General features: G+C 50.2%; 1 protein-coding gene across 2 annotated transcripts in view; it reads right to left on the bottom strand.

The window, feature by feature from the left end:
- Positions 1 to 19459, bottom strand: part of CPSF1 (cleavage and polyadenylation specific factor 1) — a 514820-nt gene that overhangs the window by 334992 nt on the left and 160369 nt on the right. For both annotated transcript variants that reach the window (XM_085604356.1, XM_085604357.1), the window contains exon 19: positions 4702 to 4843. In XM_085604356.1, the coding sequence (XP_085460482.1) occupies positions 4702 to 4843 (142 nt within the window). The remainder of the gene's footprint in view (positions 1 to 4701; positions 4844 to 19459) is intronic.

Genomic DNA, 19459 nt, shown 5'->3' with positions numbered 1-19459 from the left:
GCAGTGCGCCTGCTGTGCCATGTCAGGCGGGTCCTGATGCAGTGGCTGTGTCCAGGGCTGCCCCAGTGGATGCACTGTCCGTTGTGTGAAGCCGCCCGGCAGCGCGCCTGCTGTGCCATGTCAGACGGGTCCCGAGGCAGTGGCTGTGTCCAGGGCTGCCCCAGTGGATGCACTGTCCGTTCTGTGAGAAGCCATGTCAGATGGGTCCCGAGGCAGTGGCAGTGCTCCAGTGGATGCACTGTCCGTTCTGTGAGAAGCCGCCCTGCAGTGAGCCTGTTGTGCCATGTCAGACGGGTCCCGAGGCAGTGGCTGTGTCCAGGGCTGCCCCAGTGGATACACTGACCGTTCTGTGAGAAGCCATGTCAGATGGGTCCCGAGGCAGTGGCAGTGCTCCAGTGGATGCACTGTCCGTTCTGTGAGAAGCCGCCCTGCAGTGAGCCTGTTGTGCCATGTCAGACGGGTCCCGAGGCAGTGGCTGTGTCCAGGGCTGCCCCAGTGGATGCACTGTCCGTTCTGTGAGAAGCCATGTCAGATGGGTCCCGAGGCAGTGGCAGTGCTCCAGTGGATGCACTGTCCGTTCTGTGAGAAGCCGCCCTGCAGTGAGCCTGTTGTGCCATGTCAGACGGGTCCCGAGGCAGTGGCTGTGTCCAGGGCTGCCCCAGTGGATACACTGACCGTTCTGTGAGAAGCCATGTCAGACGGGTCCCGAGGCAGCTGTGTCCAGGGCTGCCCCAGTGGATGCACTGTCTGTTCTGTGAGAAGCCGCCCTGCAGTGCGCCTGCTGTGCCATGTCAGGCGGGTCCTGATGCAGTGGCTGTGTCCAGGGCTGCCCCAGTGGATGCACTGTCCGTTGTGTGAAGCCGCCCTGCAGTGCGCCTGCTGTGCCATGTCAGACGGGTCCCGAGGCAGTGGCTGTGTCCAGGGCTGCCCCAGTGGATGCACTGTCCGTTCTGTGAGAAGCCATGTCAGACGGGTCCCGAGGCAGTGGCTGTGTCCAGGGCTGCCCCAGTGGATGCACTGTCCGTTCTGTGAGAAGCCATGTCAGATGGGTCCCGAGGCAGTGGCTGTGTCCAGGGCTGCCCCAGTGTATGCACTGCACAGTCCCGCCACAGCCTCTGTGACGTGCAACAGAGTATCAGGTCATGCTGGGGAGCTCTAAAACACAAGACTGGACTTCGGTACAATGGCTCTCCTATGTATCTCAGAAGGATAAAGTGCAGCGTGAACTCCACCACGCTCAGGATATACAAAGCCCTCTGCAGCAGATGCCTAACGCACTGAACTATCTCATACGGTCTATTTTACAGGCGCCTGGCGCTGAGCAAAAAAAGCAGCACTACTTCTTAATCTGTGCCGGAGGTTGGGGTGAGGTGGGGGTGAGGTGGGGCGGGGTTCACGCGCCGTCGTGCCACCTCCTCCTCTTCTCGTGCTGCTCTGGTCTCAGATTTCGAAGCGGTCTGTAAGTGACGCGCGATCCTCAAAGCGGCCTCTCGATAAACCTGGAATGCCCCCTCTGCTCTCACGCAGCTGCACATCTTTCCGGTCACCCCTTCTGCTAACGTTGTACCCAAGCCTGCGCGCGTGAAAGCCCTGTGCTCGCGCCGAGTCAACACCCCCTATGCAGTGGGCTGACAGAAGAATACGAAGGCTTCACAATACAGATGACCGGATATGACGCACCTCCCCGTATTTATGGAATTCTGTCTTAGGTATAGTGTATTGAAGTCTGCCCACAATGGTGCCGTAATAGGTCATTACTAGGCCTGCCCTGCCTTTTAACCTTAATAACAAGCATCGGTATAGCCAATAGGTCTCGCCTTTGGGCCTTATAAGTGTTTTGCCATGCAACAGTTGCATTACTAAATACTTATAAGGTCCCAAAAGCGAGACCTATTCACTATGCCAAGCGGCCGCGAAAGTGAAATTAATCGCGGTAAAGCGCAGCGCCCGCGCACATGCACTGTAGGTCTAGGCTGGCCTGGTAGCACTTTTTGGAGCCCTCTCAATAAGTGTTGCCAGACCAGCGCATGCGCTGGGTCAGGCGAGACCTAAAAACAAGGGAAATAAAGGACAGGACTTAAGACATGCGCTAAAAAAAAGTGAATAGCGGCTAATTAGGAGAAACTGTCTTCTGCTGCCAGTGAGAGATCCAATCCCTCTGGGCATGGATCACAGGAGACAGGGTGGCAACAAGCAGCGAGTGGCATGCCTTCAGTCTAATCATTGCACTGGCATTGGCATAATTCGTGACGCACAACGGCTTTTGGAATCCTATTGATTCCAAAAAGCCTCGTATGACGAGGCAGCTCATGAGCACATGCGCTGCCTGCGTGAGGCCGAGACATAGAAAAAGTGCAAACATCCGGGACCAACACCAGATGGCGATCTATGCAGTGTGTGATCTGCAGCTCATATTCCTGGAACATTTTTTTTTTTTTTTAAGGAGTAGTGTTGCAAGTTTATATTCACATTATGAAATGATCACATTCAGCAAGCTTCATGACAAGAGAAGAATTGCAAAATCCCTTTTACGAACACCTGAGACTCTTAAAACCCATTCTGCTAGGAATAGTAACCCAACCAAAAAATGCAGCTGCCAGATGACCTATGGGGACATAATCATGGCTGCGTATACAGACTATCTTTGAACATGCTAGCGTTCAATGTATGGAAAGCGCTGTCTAGAAGAGATCGTGTTCCAACAGAAGCTAGTTGTGCCCAGTATCATCAAGATGATGGGGCGGACACTGACTGCGATCACCCAAAGGTGCGACATGGAAAGAGCGTGTGAAAAGACCAGCGCACCTTGAATTGGATCATGTGAACATAAGTAAATCAGATTAAATAGAATGAGCCCCACATTTAGCAAAGCGAAAATGACTTTCATTCTAGCTTAGGTGAACATAATAAAAACTTACATTAGCAATATGTTTATAGCGGAGAAATGGACCATATTTAAAACTGGTAAACACGAACACTGTGGTTGGGGTAAGGGCAAGAAGTTGAGTTTGGTACGAGTTAGAAGCAGGTTAGGTTTCGAGTTTAAGGTTTAGTTGGCTTAGTGTAAGGGAAAATCTAGATTTAGAGGTAATGTAAAGAATAAAGAAGAATAAAGAGTTAGGATAAAGGTTCGGCGTAAGGGTTAAGTTAGCAGGCTAGGATAACAATTAAGTCTTAAGATGAGTTCAATACTAGTGTCAGTGACTAGGGTAAGGGTTTAGGTTAAGAGATAAGATTGAAGTTTTAGACAAGGATGTGTTTTGGGACAGGTGGTTGGTGTTACAGGAGGGTCAGCATTTTAGCATGCATTTTCTCATCATGAAGTTATTTACTTTTCAAATTTGCCAAAATGAATTTTTCAGTAAGTATTTGTCAATATTGTGGTTTTGTGTTCCAGTACCCTTTTCTTTCACATAGATACATCAAGACTGAAGACGTGCTGCAGCCACTAGAAAGCCGTCTTAAATTCAGAACGCACAAACAGGAAACAAAATGTTCAACTAACTGGAGTGTAATGCAGGCCTAGATTATTCATGGACCAAACAAAACTGTACTGAATATAGCTCTTTGGCCTTTCATCTGATTGGCCACTTGTTCTTTACTAGGTTCACTGCTGCTAGTGCAACGATTGGCTGCATTCACCAGAACGCGCTCACAGTAGCCTCGGTTCCAACCTATGAACTATACATTTTGTCACAACGTTTTATGCTCACCAATGACATTGCATTCCATCTGCATTCACCTTATTCGGTCTACTTCTTCTACTTAGTACATTAATGAAATTATAGGTCGAGTCAAAGAAGATTAAAATACATTGACTATTGGCTAACTTACTGCAGAACCAGGAAAATGGACTGCACTACACCTGGGAGGTGAATGTATTGAACCTTTCACGGTAAATCAGATGCATATATTTTGTACACTTGCCCATTAGCACTTAGCTCAATCTATACATTTTTAAAGATAAGAAAATAGTAAAATATTGGTAGATACATGAATAATGGATGTAGACTATTGCAGGAGTCGGGTACATGTGGAATTTTATACCTTTTATTGCTTGTACTGAACCGGACTGTTGCAAGTTTTGATGGCAAGTATCAAATACTGAAATTTGAAACTGCGGCTAATTTTAAATGATATATGTTATGATCACACTTTTATTGTAATCATATGATTAATACAATAAAGTATTTACTACTGCTGCTGCTACTCTTTCGAGCGGCTAATTCACTTAAGAATAAAAGCATGCTGTAGAATTTCACCCGTCCCTCTTTTTTGGAGATCCTGCACACCACACCACACCAGACCAGACTGCTCTCCCTCAGGGATTTTGCCTCTCGTACTATCCTAGGATCCTTCTCCTGCAATCCAATTTCCTCACACCGCACCAGGTTGTGCTTATTTGGAAATCCTGCCTCATACAACGATGGAGTAATCTCTTTCAGACATCCTGACTTCACATATCAGGCTCCTCTCATTCGGAAATGTTTTTCTCCTACTGACATCCTGACTCTCCACAGAACACCACGTCCTGGCCTTCTGAAATCTTGCCTCCCATATCATGTCAGATCCTTCTCCTGCAGTACCACCTCTGCTTTCAAAGGCTGCTTCCTTTCAGGATGATACCCGGCCACCCTGCCTTCCACCACAAACACACATATTCTCAACATAACCTCGGTTGCTTTTCTGTAGGACACTCACCTCCTTCCAGTAGCCGGATGCCGAGTGGTGACACCTGCACAATATACTTCTTATCACCAATGTTGCCTGCAAAAACTGTGGGCCCCTGGGTGGTAAAGCCGCTTGTATCCAGCTCCATGATTTCCTGTCCCGTCTGTAAGACCTAAACAGCAGAAAGCAGACAAGAGTTAGTTTAACCTGCACTACTGTCCAAGTCAAGGACTTGCTGCCCACCAATAACCGCTACTAGAAACAATCAGATACTCTGTGCATGAATAAACAGGTAAATATTAGTGCAGTAGAATCGCTGCACACCACCATGAAGAAGAAGAAAAAAAAGACTGTAGGAAACTGGCTCTATATATACAAACCAAAATGAGGCAAGTGACCCCAGAGGTAGGCAGAGGTTACAGTTAGATAGAAATTTACTCTCGATTTGTGGTAGAGTGGTCGAGCAGTAAGGCAGTATCCGAGGATAGTGTTAAGCATTTGGTGTACACACTTAGTCAGCAAATAAATTTACACATTTAAGAAATGAACTCTAGGCCAATTGTTTTTGTATAAAAAATAGACGGTTTTACTTTCAGCACCAAGCAAGCCTGGCACAGGTAAGCATTAAATACTTTACAGTTATAAGTTGCTGAATGTAGAACACTTTGAAAATGCAATAGTAATTGTACTTTGTTCGAATTACAGGGGATGCAGTAGGTTGCAATACTTAGTAAATAAAGTACATTGAAATGAATGGGCTTTTTCAGTAAATTACAGATAAGTTACTTTTTACGTTACTTTTCTAACTCAGTGCTGGATACCTAGATTCAGCACTGGGACATATCCTGAAAACAGGTAAGTAAATGTATTTTGGTAATTCGTGCGATTTTTAAAGGATATTTTTAGATTTCAAAACTGCACACTTGGAAACTTTTAGGGAGAAAAATTGTCAATGTTATCCTATGGAGGAAAAACAGGTTATCGGTTCAAAGGTAAGTTATCGACAGTGGGGGTTAAGGTTCTGGGGTTAGACTCAGGGGTCCCCTAGGGTCAGTGATGCACTCTTGTTACACCCTCAGCGGCACTAGGGCGGCCGGGTGCAGAGTGTTGAGGCTCAATGTTCTGCTATGGAGGATAGGGGTCTCCGGTTGGTGGCTGCTAGCAAGCAGGCCACACGGCTGTGGGAGCAAAGCTCCTAGGGTTTAGCTCAGGGCAATTGGGGTTGCAGGTCAGCACAAAAGGTGCACCCTCAGCGGCACTGGGGCGGCCGAGTGCAGAGTGCTGTTTTGGCGCCTGGCGCCCTGTTTGCTAAGGAGAGACTCCAGACAAAAGACACACTGCACGCTTGGGGACAAAGATCTTCTATGTGCGACCACCACTTCGAGGGGTAAGTTGGGATCTCTTGGGTTGGCTAGGCACCGTTGGGTGGGGCACACAAAACCGTGGGGCGTCCGGTGCAATGGTGCCTTTTGACATTCGAAAGTCTTACCCACTCTTGGTCGCGGTAGAGGAGATACTCTGGATTGAGGCTGCAGGCGTCAGCTGGGGTCTTGAAGCTGGTCTGGGATCTCCGGATTTTAGGTCACAATCGCCGGGGAGACCTACTCGTCGTGTTTTCCCAATCGAGCTCAGGCCAGGTTCAGCGGGTGCAGAGTGGGCTGGATTCGGTATTCAGGTATGAGCCTGTCCCTGGTTGGTTGGGATCCCCCATCCTCAAGATAGCGGGGATTCAGAGTTGTGCTTCAACTCGCCTCCCCCACCTGAGGGGTGGAGTTGGCAGAGGTGGGCACAACTCTCTCCTCGCTTGTTTTTCCCGCCGGTTCTCTAGTCACAGTGCCCTGGGTACCTGTGGTACCATTTACCAGGGGCTGACCTGTGGCCAGAGATGCCAATGGGTTTGGGTTTCAATGCAGTTTTAGGTAAAGAACATAGGCCCTGGGTACCTGATTAGCAGGAACCCAGGGCATACTCAAAGAACATGAGCAATTCAGCAAAAAATGGGGGCGTACCATGCAGAAACAGGGCACTTTCTCACAAAGACAAATAAGGCCATCTAATACTGCGAAAAGGCGTCTGCTGATTAAAGGCAGCAAGACCTTTTGTGGAGCCAACAGTGCACTGCATTCTTAGGTCCTACGGCAAATAAAACAAAAATAACTCAGTTACATTTTACAACTATGAAAACATTTTTCGATTCACAAGAACAATAAAATGTTCAACCAAGGTGTGAACTGACTTCCAAGTACTAATCTGGAATACACTTGGAGAACTCATGTATTTCCACAGATATGCACACGACACTGATGCTTTACAGATACCTTTAGGACTTGTATACTGAGAAGTATTCTGCATCACACACGAGGAATAGATTTAATTTACCCTTTAGATTCCTAATGGAGCAAATGATCTGGACACAAAATAGAGAAACATGCCAAGTACAATTTAAGAATGGGGTTGTTTCACAGCACCAAATAAAGTCTAAAGACCACTACCATAAGGTGGAAGTAGGAAAATAGCCCTTTTTAGGTCTCTCTAGCGCATTGCGAGGCATGCAGTATACACTCTAGTGTGGCAGCTTTGTGGAAGCTCCGCCCACTCTTCGGCCCAGCTTCTTCATTGGCTTTGTGTGAGAAAGTGCCCTCTTTCTTGCATGGTATGGCCCCACTTTTTGCTGAATTGCAGATGGCTTTGACTGAGTGTGCCCTGGGCTTCTGCCAATCAGGTACCCAGGGCCTGTGTTCCTTCCCTAAAACTGCATTGAAGCCTAAACCCAATTGGCATCTCTGGCCACATGTAAGGCCCTGGTAAATGGTACCATAGGTACCTAGGGCACTGTGACCAGAGAAGGCCCCCAAGGACTGCAGCTTTTATTGTGCCACCCTTAGAGGCCCTGTACCCTGACACACACACACACACACACACACACACACACACACACACACACACACACACACACACACACACACACACACACACACACACACACACACACACACACACACACACACACACACACACACACACTGACTTTGCAGGCTGAGTGTCTGGGTGCAGAACAAAACAAAGAGTCAACATGGCACACATCCCTGTGTGCCACGCCCACAAACCACTGCCCTGGCATACATCAGTCACCCTTCTAGCTGGGTGCCCTATGCCAGTGGTGAGGGTACAGGTGCATGAGCCCAGTACCTCTACAGTGCCCAGGTCCATTCCTGGGCCCTGTAAGTTCAGTGCTGCCATTAAGAGTATATGGTGCTGGGAGGTTGTCATTACAAACTCCACAGCACCATAATGGCTTCACTGAAGACTGGAAAGTTTGGTATCAAACTTCTCAGCACATTAAACCCACACTGATGCATGTGTGGGATGTAATGTAAAATGCACCACAGAGGGCATCTTAGAGATGCCCCCTGAAAAACGACCAACTACCAGTGACCTGGCTGCGCAGGCTGCCACCACCAGACATGTTTCTGAGAGGTTGAGAGACTGCTGCTCTCGGGGGCCTGAAACAATGCACATCCTGGGACGAGGTGCCAAGCCTCCTCCCCCAGGATGGTCAGGGTTCACGAAGGAGAAGCTTCAAAGGCTTGCCGCCTTTGTGAGCCTCTCCAGACCAATTGCTGCTTTTAGCAACTGGTCCCCACTGGTTCTACCCCCCACTTTGGGCGGGAGAACCGGCGGGAAAAACAAGTGAGGAAGAGAGGTGTGTCCACCTCTGCCAACTCCACCCCTAAGGTGGGGGAGGCAAGGTGAAGCACAACCTAGAGTCCCTGCCATCTTGAGGATGGGGGGACCCAGCCAACCAGGGACAGGCTCCTGCCCCCCTCCCACTGGAGAGTAGCAGAACAGGGTGTGTACCCACCCCAGGGAAGGGACCCATTGGTCCCTGCCCTTTACCTACCTGTAACACCCCAAAATGTTGCATTTAGGGGCACCCTGAACCTTCCTTCCTCAGGTCCAGCAACCACAAGAAAAGAAGGACGAAAAGCTGTGCACAGCTAACAAGAGGACGACACCCACTGACTTGGCCCCAGCCCTACAGGCCTGTCTCCCCTCGAACGTGCTCCTGCAAAACCCTGGCGTGTCCTGCGGCCAGCTGTGAGAAGTTGGCCTGATATGTAGTGCTCACTATTCTAGTGATCACTGTGTATCATTCCAAACGACCCTTATTGATGATTGGTTGTAAGTCAACCTTATAGACCAGCTATCCTAGTAGCGTGGATACGAGCAGTCTTAGGCTAAACTCTAGAGGGCGTGTTAAGCCAGCTGTTTACCATCACATATACCCCTTGAACACCAAGTGAAAGGACACCACACAAGTTGTTATGAAAATAAAAGGATATTTATTTATAACAAGACTACCCTGGCTCTTTATGAGTCAGGGAGCTAAGCACACTACAAAACTCTTAGGAAAATACTTCAGTTGCACAATTTACACAAATGCCCGAGGGGCACGAGAAACCATCTACACTAACAGTGAAATGCGAATGGTTAGAGTCTGGCGGTACTGATTCCGGAGTGTTCCGATCAGTGGGACTAAACGAAAAAAGGAACTGGACACTTGTAGAGCGAACCTGCGATGGAGCACCGAAATGCTCGAGTTACCTAGCCCGGAGGCTGCGGCTGCGTGAAGTTCGGCAAGATGTCGGGAGTCCTCGTGTAGTCTCAGGAGCCTGAAAGAAGAAGTTGCTGGCAGGCGACCAGTGACGATGTTCAGAGCGATCCAAGCCTGGATCGGTGATGAAGGAAACCTGAAAGCAGAGGGGACTCAGTTCTCAACCGCTAGCCAGCGATCGTGTGGGTACCAGGGGGGTACCGGCTGAAGTCACCTCGACCAGGTGAGTGGGTGACGTCGGACTCGGCTGTTCCTCGGACCAGGAGGCGCGGCGGCGACCAGGATGGAGGGCGAGCTGTCCCACGAAGGTGTCTGCTGTCGATGATGCTGGGCCCAGGAAGAGGCAGCGGATCTTGGCAGTGGCAACCCAAGCGGGGGAGTCAAGATGGCGTCGGGAGTGGACCAGGAGGGTCCGTGGTACTCCTCTGTTGAAGGGGAGCAAGAGCCAGTCTGGAGCAACCAGACCGGTGATGCAAATAATCTTGGAGCGTCGTGAAGAGGGCCACAAGCCGGTCGGCAAGTGGTCGGACAACGCTGGGAACAGCAAGAAGCGGAAGGGCCCCCACGCAGATCTCGTGGATGCTGGGGAGACAGACTTCGATGCTGGAGCTGCTCAGGGTTTAGGGCTTCTCAAACCCTAGGTGCACTCACTCGAGGGTCCCTCGGTGGGCGTGCTAGATAAGCGTCGTGCAGGTTCTGAAGATAGCCGGTCCCGCAGGTCTCGTCACACCTACGACTCTCAGCTGGGCTGATGAGGTAGGTAAAAGGTCAGAGATGGCAGGGAACGCGGGTCTCGTCGAGCTGGGCAGTCTTGATCCGTAGGAGACGTAGGGCAAACCGCAAGCGCTTAGGTGGTGCCTGCTGGTGCAGGGTGGCTACTCCTTAGCCACAAGGGAGAGTCTTCAGAAATAGTCAAGAGTTCCTTTCGTGGAAAGTGGTTCGTGATTCGGAGTTATCCGATTATCTGATTATCCAATTTGGGAAGGGGACTCGCTCCTACCTTTATTCTAAGAGAAGGGGCTGGCCCGTGACTAGGTACTACCTATGGGTGGAGCCAGGAGGGGGGCGGTTACACCCCTATCCTTTGTCCGGCTTCGCGCCAGCTCAGGGGCTGGTGTGCCCCCGAAACTGGTTTGAGCCGGGCTATGCACAGTGAGCACCGGGGTGCCACTTGCAATCACCTTCCTTTCAGCCCTGCCTACCTGGGATACACAAACCCTGTCTGGGATGGTGCTAACACCGCCCTCGACAGGAAACCCTTTGTCCAAGCTCCCCTTGCTGGAAGGTCCCCCAGCAGCAGGAGGTCAGACTTGTGTCTGGTGGCAGCATCCATTTTGTGATGCTGAGGCTTGAGTCAACTTTAACCGGGGTTCAAGGTTACTTCCATGTCGTGTCCCTCTAAAAGGGGGGGAATGCTAACCCCGTCGCCAGGACTGGCGAGGGGTTCGTATTCCCATTCGTATGACACCTTACTCGACATGTGTAGGTGATGTGATGCCAAAGTTAGCAAATAACCGCAAGGATTATAATGCATTAAAAGTAGTTGGCCCGCGTCACCATGGAACGGCTATTAGGACTTGGTTCCGCAAGCCGTCGACGGGCTCAGCTCGCGCCAGAGCACCGTCCCACATGATCCCCTGCAATCTGCCTTCAGGATTGATAAGGCCTGCTATAGGAGTGACTGATAGGAATCCATGTGTCCATTTCAGGGTTTAGGTGTAGGAATACTACCCCTACAGCAACGGGTGATTACACCACGTGGCCCCAGCTGTCGTGCAGCCAGTTGTGTCAGATTTGGGCGGCCATTCCAGGGGTGGCATAATACATGCTTCAGCCCCTGGTAGGCCCTGGGTACACCGATGCCCTGGATACCTGTGGTATGCTGAGACAGGGACTGACAAGGCGGCCCAGTTCCAATTAGTGGATGCACCTAATGTACATGTGTGTTAATTTCGAGAGAGAACAGCTAGGCTGTGGGTCTGATTGGCAGGCCCACAGCCGGAGAAAGTCGTAAACCAATGAAGCAAAAGCAAAAAATCTGGGTGATCATAGGATTGCAGACCCTACTCTCCTACATGACCCCCCCCCAAACTTTGGGACAATAAGCTAACCTTGACCAGGTGAGTCTTCTTGCTCTAAGTGGAAATACCTGGAGAGCCCATCTGCATTGCCATGATCAGTGCCAGGTCTATGCTCCACTGTGAAGTCCATCCCCTGTAGGGAAATGGACCACCTAAGTAGTTTGGGGTTTTCACCCTTCATTTGATTTAGCCACAAGAGGGGCTTATGGTCGGTCTGAATCTTGAAGTGAGTGCCAAACAAGTATGGCCTCAACTTCTTCAGGGCCCAAACCACAGCAAAGGCCTCCCTCTCAATAGCTGACCAATTCTTCTCTCTGGGGGTCAGCCTCCTGCTAATAAAAGCTATGGGCTGGTCATGACCATCCAAATTCAGTTGCGATAGAACAGCTCCCACACCCAGCTCCGAAGCGTCTGTTTGGACAATGAATGGTTTGGAGTAGTCTGGACTCTTTAGGATAGGTGCTGTGCACATGGCCTGCTTTAGGTCATCGAATGCCTTCTGACAGCTTGCTGTCCACTGAACTGTTTTTTGGCATCTTTTTACTTGTCAGGTCGTTTAGCGGGGTCACAATGGATCCATAATTTCTGACGAATTTCCGGTAATAACCAGTCAGGCCCAAGAAAGCTCGAACCTGCGTCTGGGTGGTTGGAGGAGCCCAGTCCTGGATGGCCTGTATTTTGCTCTCCAATGGTTGAACCTGGCCTCCACCTACAAGGTGGCCCAGGTATACAACCTGTGTCTGCCCTATCTGGCACTTGGTGGCCTTGATAGTGAGGCCTGCCTTCTGCAGGGCCTCTAACACTTTCCTCAGGTGGACCAGGTGATCCTCCCAGGTGGAGCTAAAGACAGCGATATCGTCCAGATACGCCGCACAGAAGTCGTCCAACCCAGTGAGAACTCGATTCACCAGCCTTTGGAAGGTGGCAGGTGCATTTTTCAAACCAAAGGGCATTACCACGAACTGATAATGCCCACCCGGGGTAGAAAATGCTGTTTTGGGCTTGGCCTCCTCAGCTAACCTGATTTGCCAATACCCAGCTGTCAGGTCAAACGTACTTAAGTAGTTGGCCGAGGCCAACCGGTAGATAAGTTCGTCTGCTCTTGGTATCGGGTGGGCGTCAGTCTTAGTGACCGCATTGAGACCTCTGTAGTCCACGCAAAACCTCATCTCTTTCTTACCGCCCTGGGTGTGAGGTTTCGGCACGAGCACTACGGGACTAGCCCAGGGGCTGTCCGAGGGTTCAATGACTCCCAGCTCCAACATTTTCTGCACCTCTGTCTTGATGCAGTCTCTGACATGATCAGGTTGCCGATAGATTTTACTCTTTACGGGCAGACTGTCCCCAGTGTCGACCTCATGGGTACACCACTTGGTCTGACTGGGTGTCAGAGAGAACATATGTCGAAAGGATTGAAGAACCTGTTTACAATCCTCTTGTTGATGTCCAGAGAGGCTGCCACAAAAGACAACACCATCTACTGATCCATCGTCAGGGTTCTGAGAGAGCAGGTCTGTGAGAGGTTCTCTCTCCTCCTCCTGTCCCTCATCTGTGGCCATGAGCAAGCCCATGCCCTCCCTGTCGACATATGCCTTGAGCCTGTTTACATGGAGCACCCTGTGGGGGCTCCGGGGAGTTCCCAGGTCTACCAAGTAGGTGACCTCTCCCTTTTGCTCAATGATCGTGTGGGGCCCAGACCATTTGTCTTTGAGTGCTGCTGGGGCCACTGGCTCCAGCACCCACACCTTCTGTCCAGGCTGGTACACAGTCAGGACAGCCTTTTGGTCGTGCCAAGCTTTCTGTAATTCTTGGCTCGCCTCCAGGTTTTTAGACGCCTTTTCCATGTACTCCGACATCCGCGAGCGGAGACCGAGCACATAGTCCACAATGTTTGATGCCGGCTTTCTGAGAGGTCTCTCCCATCCTTCCTTTACCAAACAAAGGGGTCCCCTTACAGGATGTCCGAACAGAAGCTCAAAAGGGCTGTAGCCAACCCCCTTCTGCGGGACCTCTCTGTAGGCGAACAAGAGGCAGGGTATCAGGACATCCCATCTCCGCCGAAGCTTTTCAGGTAGTCCGTGAATCATCCCTTTTAGGGTCCTGTTGAATCTCTCAACAAGCCCATTGCATTGTGGGTGATAGGGTGTGGTGAACTTGTAGTTGACACCACATTCCTTCCACATAGCAGTCAGATATCCCGACATGAAGTTTGCACCTCTGTCTGAGACGACCTCCTTAGGGAAGCCCACTCTGGAGAACACTCCCAGTAGGGCCTGTGCCACCACAGGTGCTGTAGTGGTCCTAAGGGGAATAGCTTCAGGATACCTGGTGGTGTGGTCCACCACCACCAGTATAAACTTGTGCCCTGATGCTGTCTGGGGTTCCATTGGTCCGACAATGTCGATCCCCACTCGTTCAAAGGGTACCCCCACCACTGGTAGTGGTATGAGGGGGGCCTTTGTCGTGCCACCTGACTTACCACTGGCTTGGCAAGTGACACAGGAGCGGCAAAACTCCTTCGTATCTTCGGACATGTGGGGCCAGTGAAAGTGTGGAACAATTGGGGTCTCTTGCCTCGGAGTACAGGAGTCCATCGTCCCAGTACACTTTGTGGGTACCTGTGGCGTTCCCTGCAGCCTCAGCAGCGGCCTGCTGTCTGAGGGGTTCAAGTGAGGGGCAGTCTAACTGTGCCTTCCCCAGGTCTTCCCTGGAGGGTCCCCCTGAGCCTAGAAACTCAACCTGACCAGGTTCAAGCTCTTGCGGCTCAGTTTCCCTCAGTTCTTTAAGGTCAGCCTCCTCGGAGACTTGATCCACGACCTGGGGCAAGGGGGAAGGCGAAGCCTTACCCTTACTGCTCCTTTTCTTGGAAGGTGTCTGGTCCGTTCTTCCAGGATCCAGCACCTGTTCAGTGGGGCATCTTTTGGCCTGTGACCTGGTCACAGCAAGGACATGTGCTGGCAAGCCTAGCATCTCCATGTGAGTCCTCTGCTCCACTTCTGACCATTGTGACGTTTCCAAATCATTGCCCAACAGACATTCTACGGGGAGGTCTGAACTAACCACTACCTTTTTCGGGCCACTTACCCCTCCCCAGGAGAAATCAACAACTGCCATACTGTGAATGGTAGTGACGTTGCTGGCATTGGTCACTAGGTAACTGGTACCTAGCATGATCTGTCCAGGGTCCACGAAGTTAGGCGTCACCATGGTGACACTGGCACACGTGTCCCTGTAGGCCTGAGCCACTCTTCCATTTATCAAAGGTGTCTGTCTGTATTTGCCCAAAGTATTGGGACTGGCATCAGGGGACATATCCATATCCCCTGTACAGACAAGGACGGCCTGAGTGAGCGTGCCGACTAAGTCGTCACTCCCCTCGGTTCCCAAGGTTAACCCAACTAATGCCTTGGGAGGCGCACTACCACTGCTGACTGTACTAGGGGGCGCAGGTGCCTTAGGGGCTGCAGTGGCAGGAGTTTGCCCTCCTTTCTTGGTGCACTCACTAAACCAGTGAGTCTTACTTTTACAGTATTGGCACCACCTTTTTGACTGGCCTTCTTGAGTCTTCTTCTTCTGTGAAGCCTGACCCCCACCCTCTTTGGTTTGTTGGGGACCTGTCGAAGACTTCTGGTCATTTTGTTCGTTCTTGTTACCCTTTTGGTCTGCTTTCTTCTGACCACCCTGGTTCTGATTCTGGTTCTGCTTGACCCTTGTTCTGACCCATCTGTCTGCCTTCTTTCCCAATTCTTGGGGAGAGGTCAGATCCGAGTCGACAAGGTGCTGATGCAACAATTGGTTCTGACAGTTGTTTAAAATCTGTTCTCGCATGATAAGATTGTACAATCCTGTGTAATCAGTAACCTTGCTACCCAGCAACCAGCCTTCCAAAGCCTTAGTGGCACAATCGACAAAGTCAGCCCAATCCTGAGACTGAATTTTCTGGGTGTCCCGGAACAGCACCCGGTACTGTTCCGTGGTTAAGCCGAACCCATCAATCAGTGTGTTCTTCAGGACTTGGTAGTTGTTAGCATCCTCAGCTCTTGTAGTGAGGAGCTTGTCCCTTCCTTTACCTTCAAAGGAAAGCCACAGTATAGCTGCCCACTGACTTGGAGAGACGCACTGGACAGTGCAGGCCCTCTCCAAGGCAGTTATCCACTTGTGGATGTCGTCCCCTTGTTTAAAGGGGGGCACTATTTTACTCAGGTGTCTCGTGTCTATACCCCTGTCTTTCTCTCTATTGAGAATGCTGCCACCAGTGGGATCTAACCCACTTAATTTCTGCTCTCGGGCCAAGGCAAGTCTTTCTTTGGCGAGGGCAAGTTCTTCCCGCTCGATCCTCAGATTGACCTCCCGCATCTTCGCTTCATGCTCCCTCCTCTGAGGGGAAGTCATTCCTCTCTGAGAAGATGCCTGAGAGACATGTGTATGAACCGATCTGCCAGAGCCTCTGGAGAGAGACCTAGCTCGTCCGTTCCCAAGGTTAAGCCTGCTTGAGCGTGGGCCCGGGGCTCCCCCAGTTCCATTCTCATGCCTGCTTAAGTTGGTCCTTGTAAGCCTGCCGACTACCACTGGACCTTTGTCTGCCTCGTCTCCCGATAACTCGTCCTCGTCCTCTGTGTGGAGGTCGAGGTCTGGGTCACCGAGGGTTCCCTCTAAGGGAGGCATGTTCCCATCTGCACTGGGGGGACCTGGGTTAGAGGACCTCCTAGCATCGTACGCCTCTAAGAGACCTATCAGTATTGCGATGGTAGGGTTAGAACCCTGGTTTAGCTTCCTGGAGGCACACAGTTGTCTCATCTCCTTGAAGCTAAGAGTTGCATATCGTGACACGACCTGTGGAGGGTCACTGACCACTAAGGGAGTCCCTGCAGACTCTCCGTGGACCGACATGCTTTTCTAGTGAGGTGTAAGTGTTGCACCTACCTACACTATGGGTTTACCTACTGATCCCTTGCTAAGAGTTGTAGTCGGGGTGTGCTAAGCCCTGTTACACTACAACAGCCGGTTCAGTAGAACTCGGAGTATTCTAAGTTAAGTTATATGTACCTGGGTACTTATGTGATCTTTCACTGCGATATCCTTAGGATACGTGTGTGGTAAAACAACAGCAAGCTCAAATCCCAACCGCTGCTCACCAATGTGAGAAGTTGGCCTGATATGTAGTGCTCACTATTCTAGTGATCACTGTGTATCATTCCAAACAACCAATCATCAATAAGGGTCGTTTGGAATGATACACAGTGATCACTAGAATAGTGAGCACTACATATCAGGCCAACTTCTCACACCAGCAACCTCAAAAACCCCAGAGGACCTGCCTGCATTCACTTTCCAAGCTGCTTCTCCCGTGAACACCGGACGTGTTTGAACTGCAGCTTCTGGTGCCAGCCAGAAACCGCAAATCCAGCCCACTCTGCACCCGCCAAGCACGGCCAGAGCTTGAGTGGAAAAACACCACGAGGAGGTCCCCCCCCGTTGATCCTGCCCTGAGATCTGGTGACCCCTGACCTGCCTCAAGCCTCCAGACGACGCCTGCAGCCTCAATCCAGAGGACCCCCCCTACCGCGACCAGAGCGGGTAAGAAAAATCAGACATCCCAAGGCACCCCTGCACCCGACGCCCCACAGCCTTGTGTGCCCAACCCAGCAGTGCCTAACCAACCCTCAACATCCCAACTTACCCTTCGAAGCGGTGGTCACTCCTGGAAGAGCCTCGTCCCGAGCCTGCACTGTTTCTTTGTCCCAGAGAATCTCCATTGAAATCAACAGGGCACCCGACCTCAAAACAGCACCCTGCCGCCCTAGTGCCGCTGAGCCTGCCCCTTTTCTGCTAACCTGGTCCCCAACTTGCCCTGAGCTTAACCCTAGGAGCTAGGCTCCCACAACCCCGTGGCCTGCTTGCCAGCAGCCACCAACCGGAGCCCCCCTATCCTCCATAGGATAACATTGGGCTTCAACATTCTGCACCCGGCCGCCCTAGTGCCACTGGGGGTGCAAGAACAGTGAATCACTGACCCTGGGAGAACCCAGAGTCTTACCCCAGAACCCTAACTTCATAGACCGAATACTTACCTCGAAACCGATAACCCGTTTTTCCTCATAGGAGAACATTGACACTTTTTCTCCCAAAAAGTTTCGTCTTTTGAAAACTAAGAATATTCCTTAAAAATCGCACAAATAACCTAACCGAATTTTCTCAACTGTTTGCTGGAAAGATCCCAGTGCTGAACCCAGGTGTCCAGCACTGAGTAAGAAAAGTAACTAAAAAGTAACTTACCTGTGAATTGAATTTCCTTCCATAGGATAACGTTGGGGGTTCTTTGTGAAAAAGTTTCATAGTGTCAACTTTTGAAATACAATAATATTCTTTAAAAATCGTACCTCTAACTAAAACGCATTTACTCACCTGTTTTCAGGAAATGTCCCAGGACTGATTCTAGGATCCAACCCTGTGTTAGTAAAAGGAATCTGAAAAGTAATTAACTGCATTTTTCTTTAAAAACCCATTCCTTTGAATGTACTATACCTGCAATGTGTTGCAAACTGCTAACTTAAAACTGTAACCAAAACCAGTACAAGTCATACTGCAATTTTGAACTGTGTTCATACAAGTAATTTACTACCGCAAAGTATGTATATGCTTTCCTGTACCAGGCTTGCTTGACTCTAGAAATAAAACAGTATATTTTTATATACAAACCATTGGCCTAGAGTTCAGTTCTTGAGTGTGTGAGACCATTTGCTGACTGAGTGTGTACATCAAATGCTTTACACTGTCCTCTGATACTGCCTTACTGCTCGACCAAGCTACCACTTTAGAGAGTAAGATTTTATCTAACTTTAACCTCTGTCAAACCTCTGGAATCCTTGAACTCTATACACAATGTATCCTCACTTTGTAGCAGTGTATATAGAGCCAGTTTCTTACACTTAGGTTATAAATACTGCCTTCCGATTGGTTGTAAGCTGGTAGTCCCGCCTCATGACAGCCATGTCAGTCATTTGTATCCTTCTATGGCTACTGGCCCCTTTACTGAAACACCATCTTCTTCCCTGTGTCCCCCCCTCGCCCCCTCCCGCAGTCTGTGACTTCTCTGCCCCCTCTGTGACTTCTCTGCCCCCTCTCACCCCCCCTCCTGTTGGTGCCTTTCCGCCAGCCCGCCGCACTCCCATTTCCAATGTAATCGGTCTCGTGTAAATGCGATTCCTATTGCATTGCAAATGCTTGTTTATTTAGACGGTGAGCACTATTTTCTTCCCGTTCTCTTCCAGCACGCACAACGTGCTTTACTTGCGTTCAGCGCACACGCCGGTTGTATGACACCAGTACGGAAGCCGAAATGCAGACGACGCACGTTTATTTCCCAAATACATTTCTGTAAAGCACACGTGTGGCACTGTCCCCTCCTGCGGGACGACTCAAAGGAGCCGCCGGGAGCGAGACACACGTTGCGCTGAGCACCACAGCGCGGAGTGCGACACCCGGCCGCCGCATCTTTGGATCGGTCAACCTCTTCCGAAAGGAAGCAAAGATTACTTTTCCAGCATATTGATTTGGAAGAACTTTATTGGGCATTTTCAGTATATAGCATTAAAATGGTTTTCGTTATTACAGAACGCGTTTTAATGGCATTCACACTTACGGCGTTTACAAGGGCACTTTATTGCACGTTGTGAAAATGATTATCTGCGCATGTTCTGATACGTTTGCTGTGATTGTGAAAACCACTTGCCCACTTGTGTGTGTGCGGTGCATACTTTCTGTAAGAAAACTACATTATTCCAGTAACTGTTAGGGGCTCGACAGCTTGATCTTTTTAGACATCCTTTAGTGTGTAAAGCATGGGATTCCGAACGAGCATATGTTCCAAATCGTTGTGTACACACAGCCAAACAGAAGCACGTCTTTCATTAGGGCACAGCGCGGAGATGAATTTACCGCCTCACAGCCTGTGGTAGTTGCATACCACATACGGGCAGCAGGTTCTGAGTTAGTCTGCTGCAAAGCCGGTCTAAACCCTGATTTTACCCTTAAATGAGCCGAGCTGTAGCCCAGGGTGAACCGTGCGCGCTTCTGCTGGACAGGCGCTCTC

Source organism: Triturus cristatus, chromosome 5_1, assembly GCF_964204655.1.
Source record: "Triturus cristatus chromosome 5_1, aTriCri1.1, whole genome shotgun sequence".
NCBI lineage: Eukaryota > Metazoa > Chordata > Amphibia > Caudata > Salamandridae > Triturus > Triturus cristatus.
This window is presented reverse-complemented; position numbering and strand designations above follow the sequence as displayed.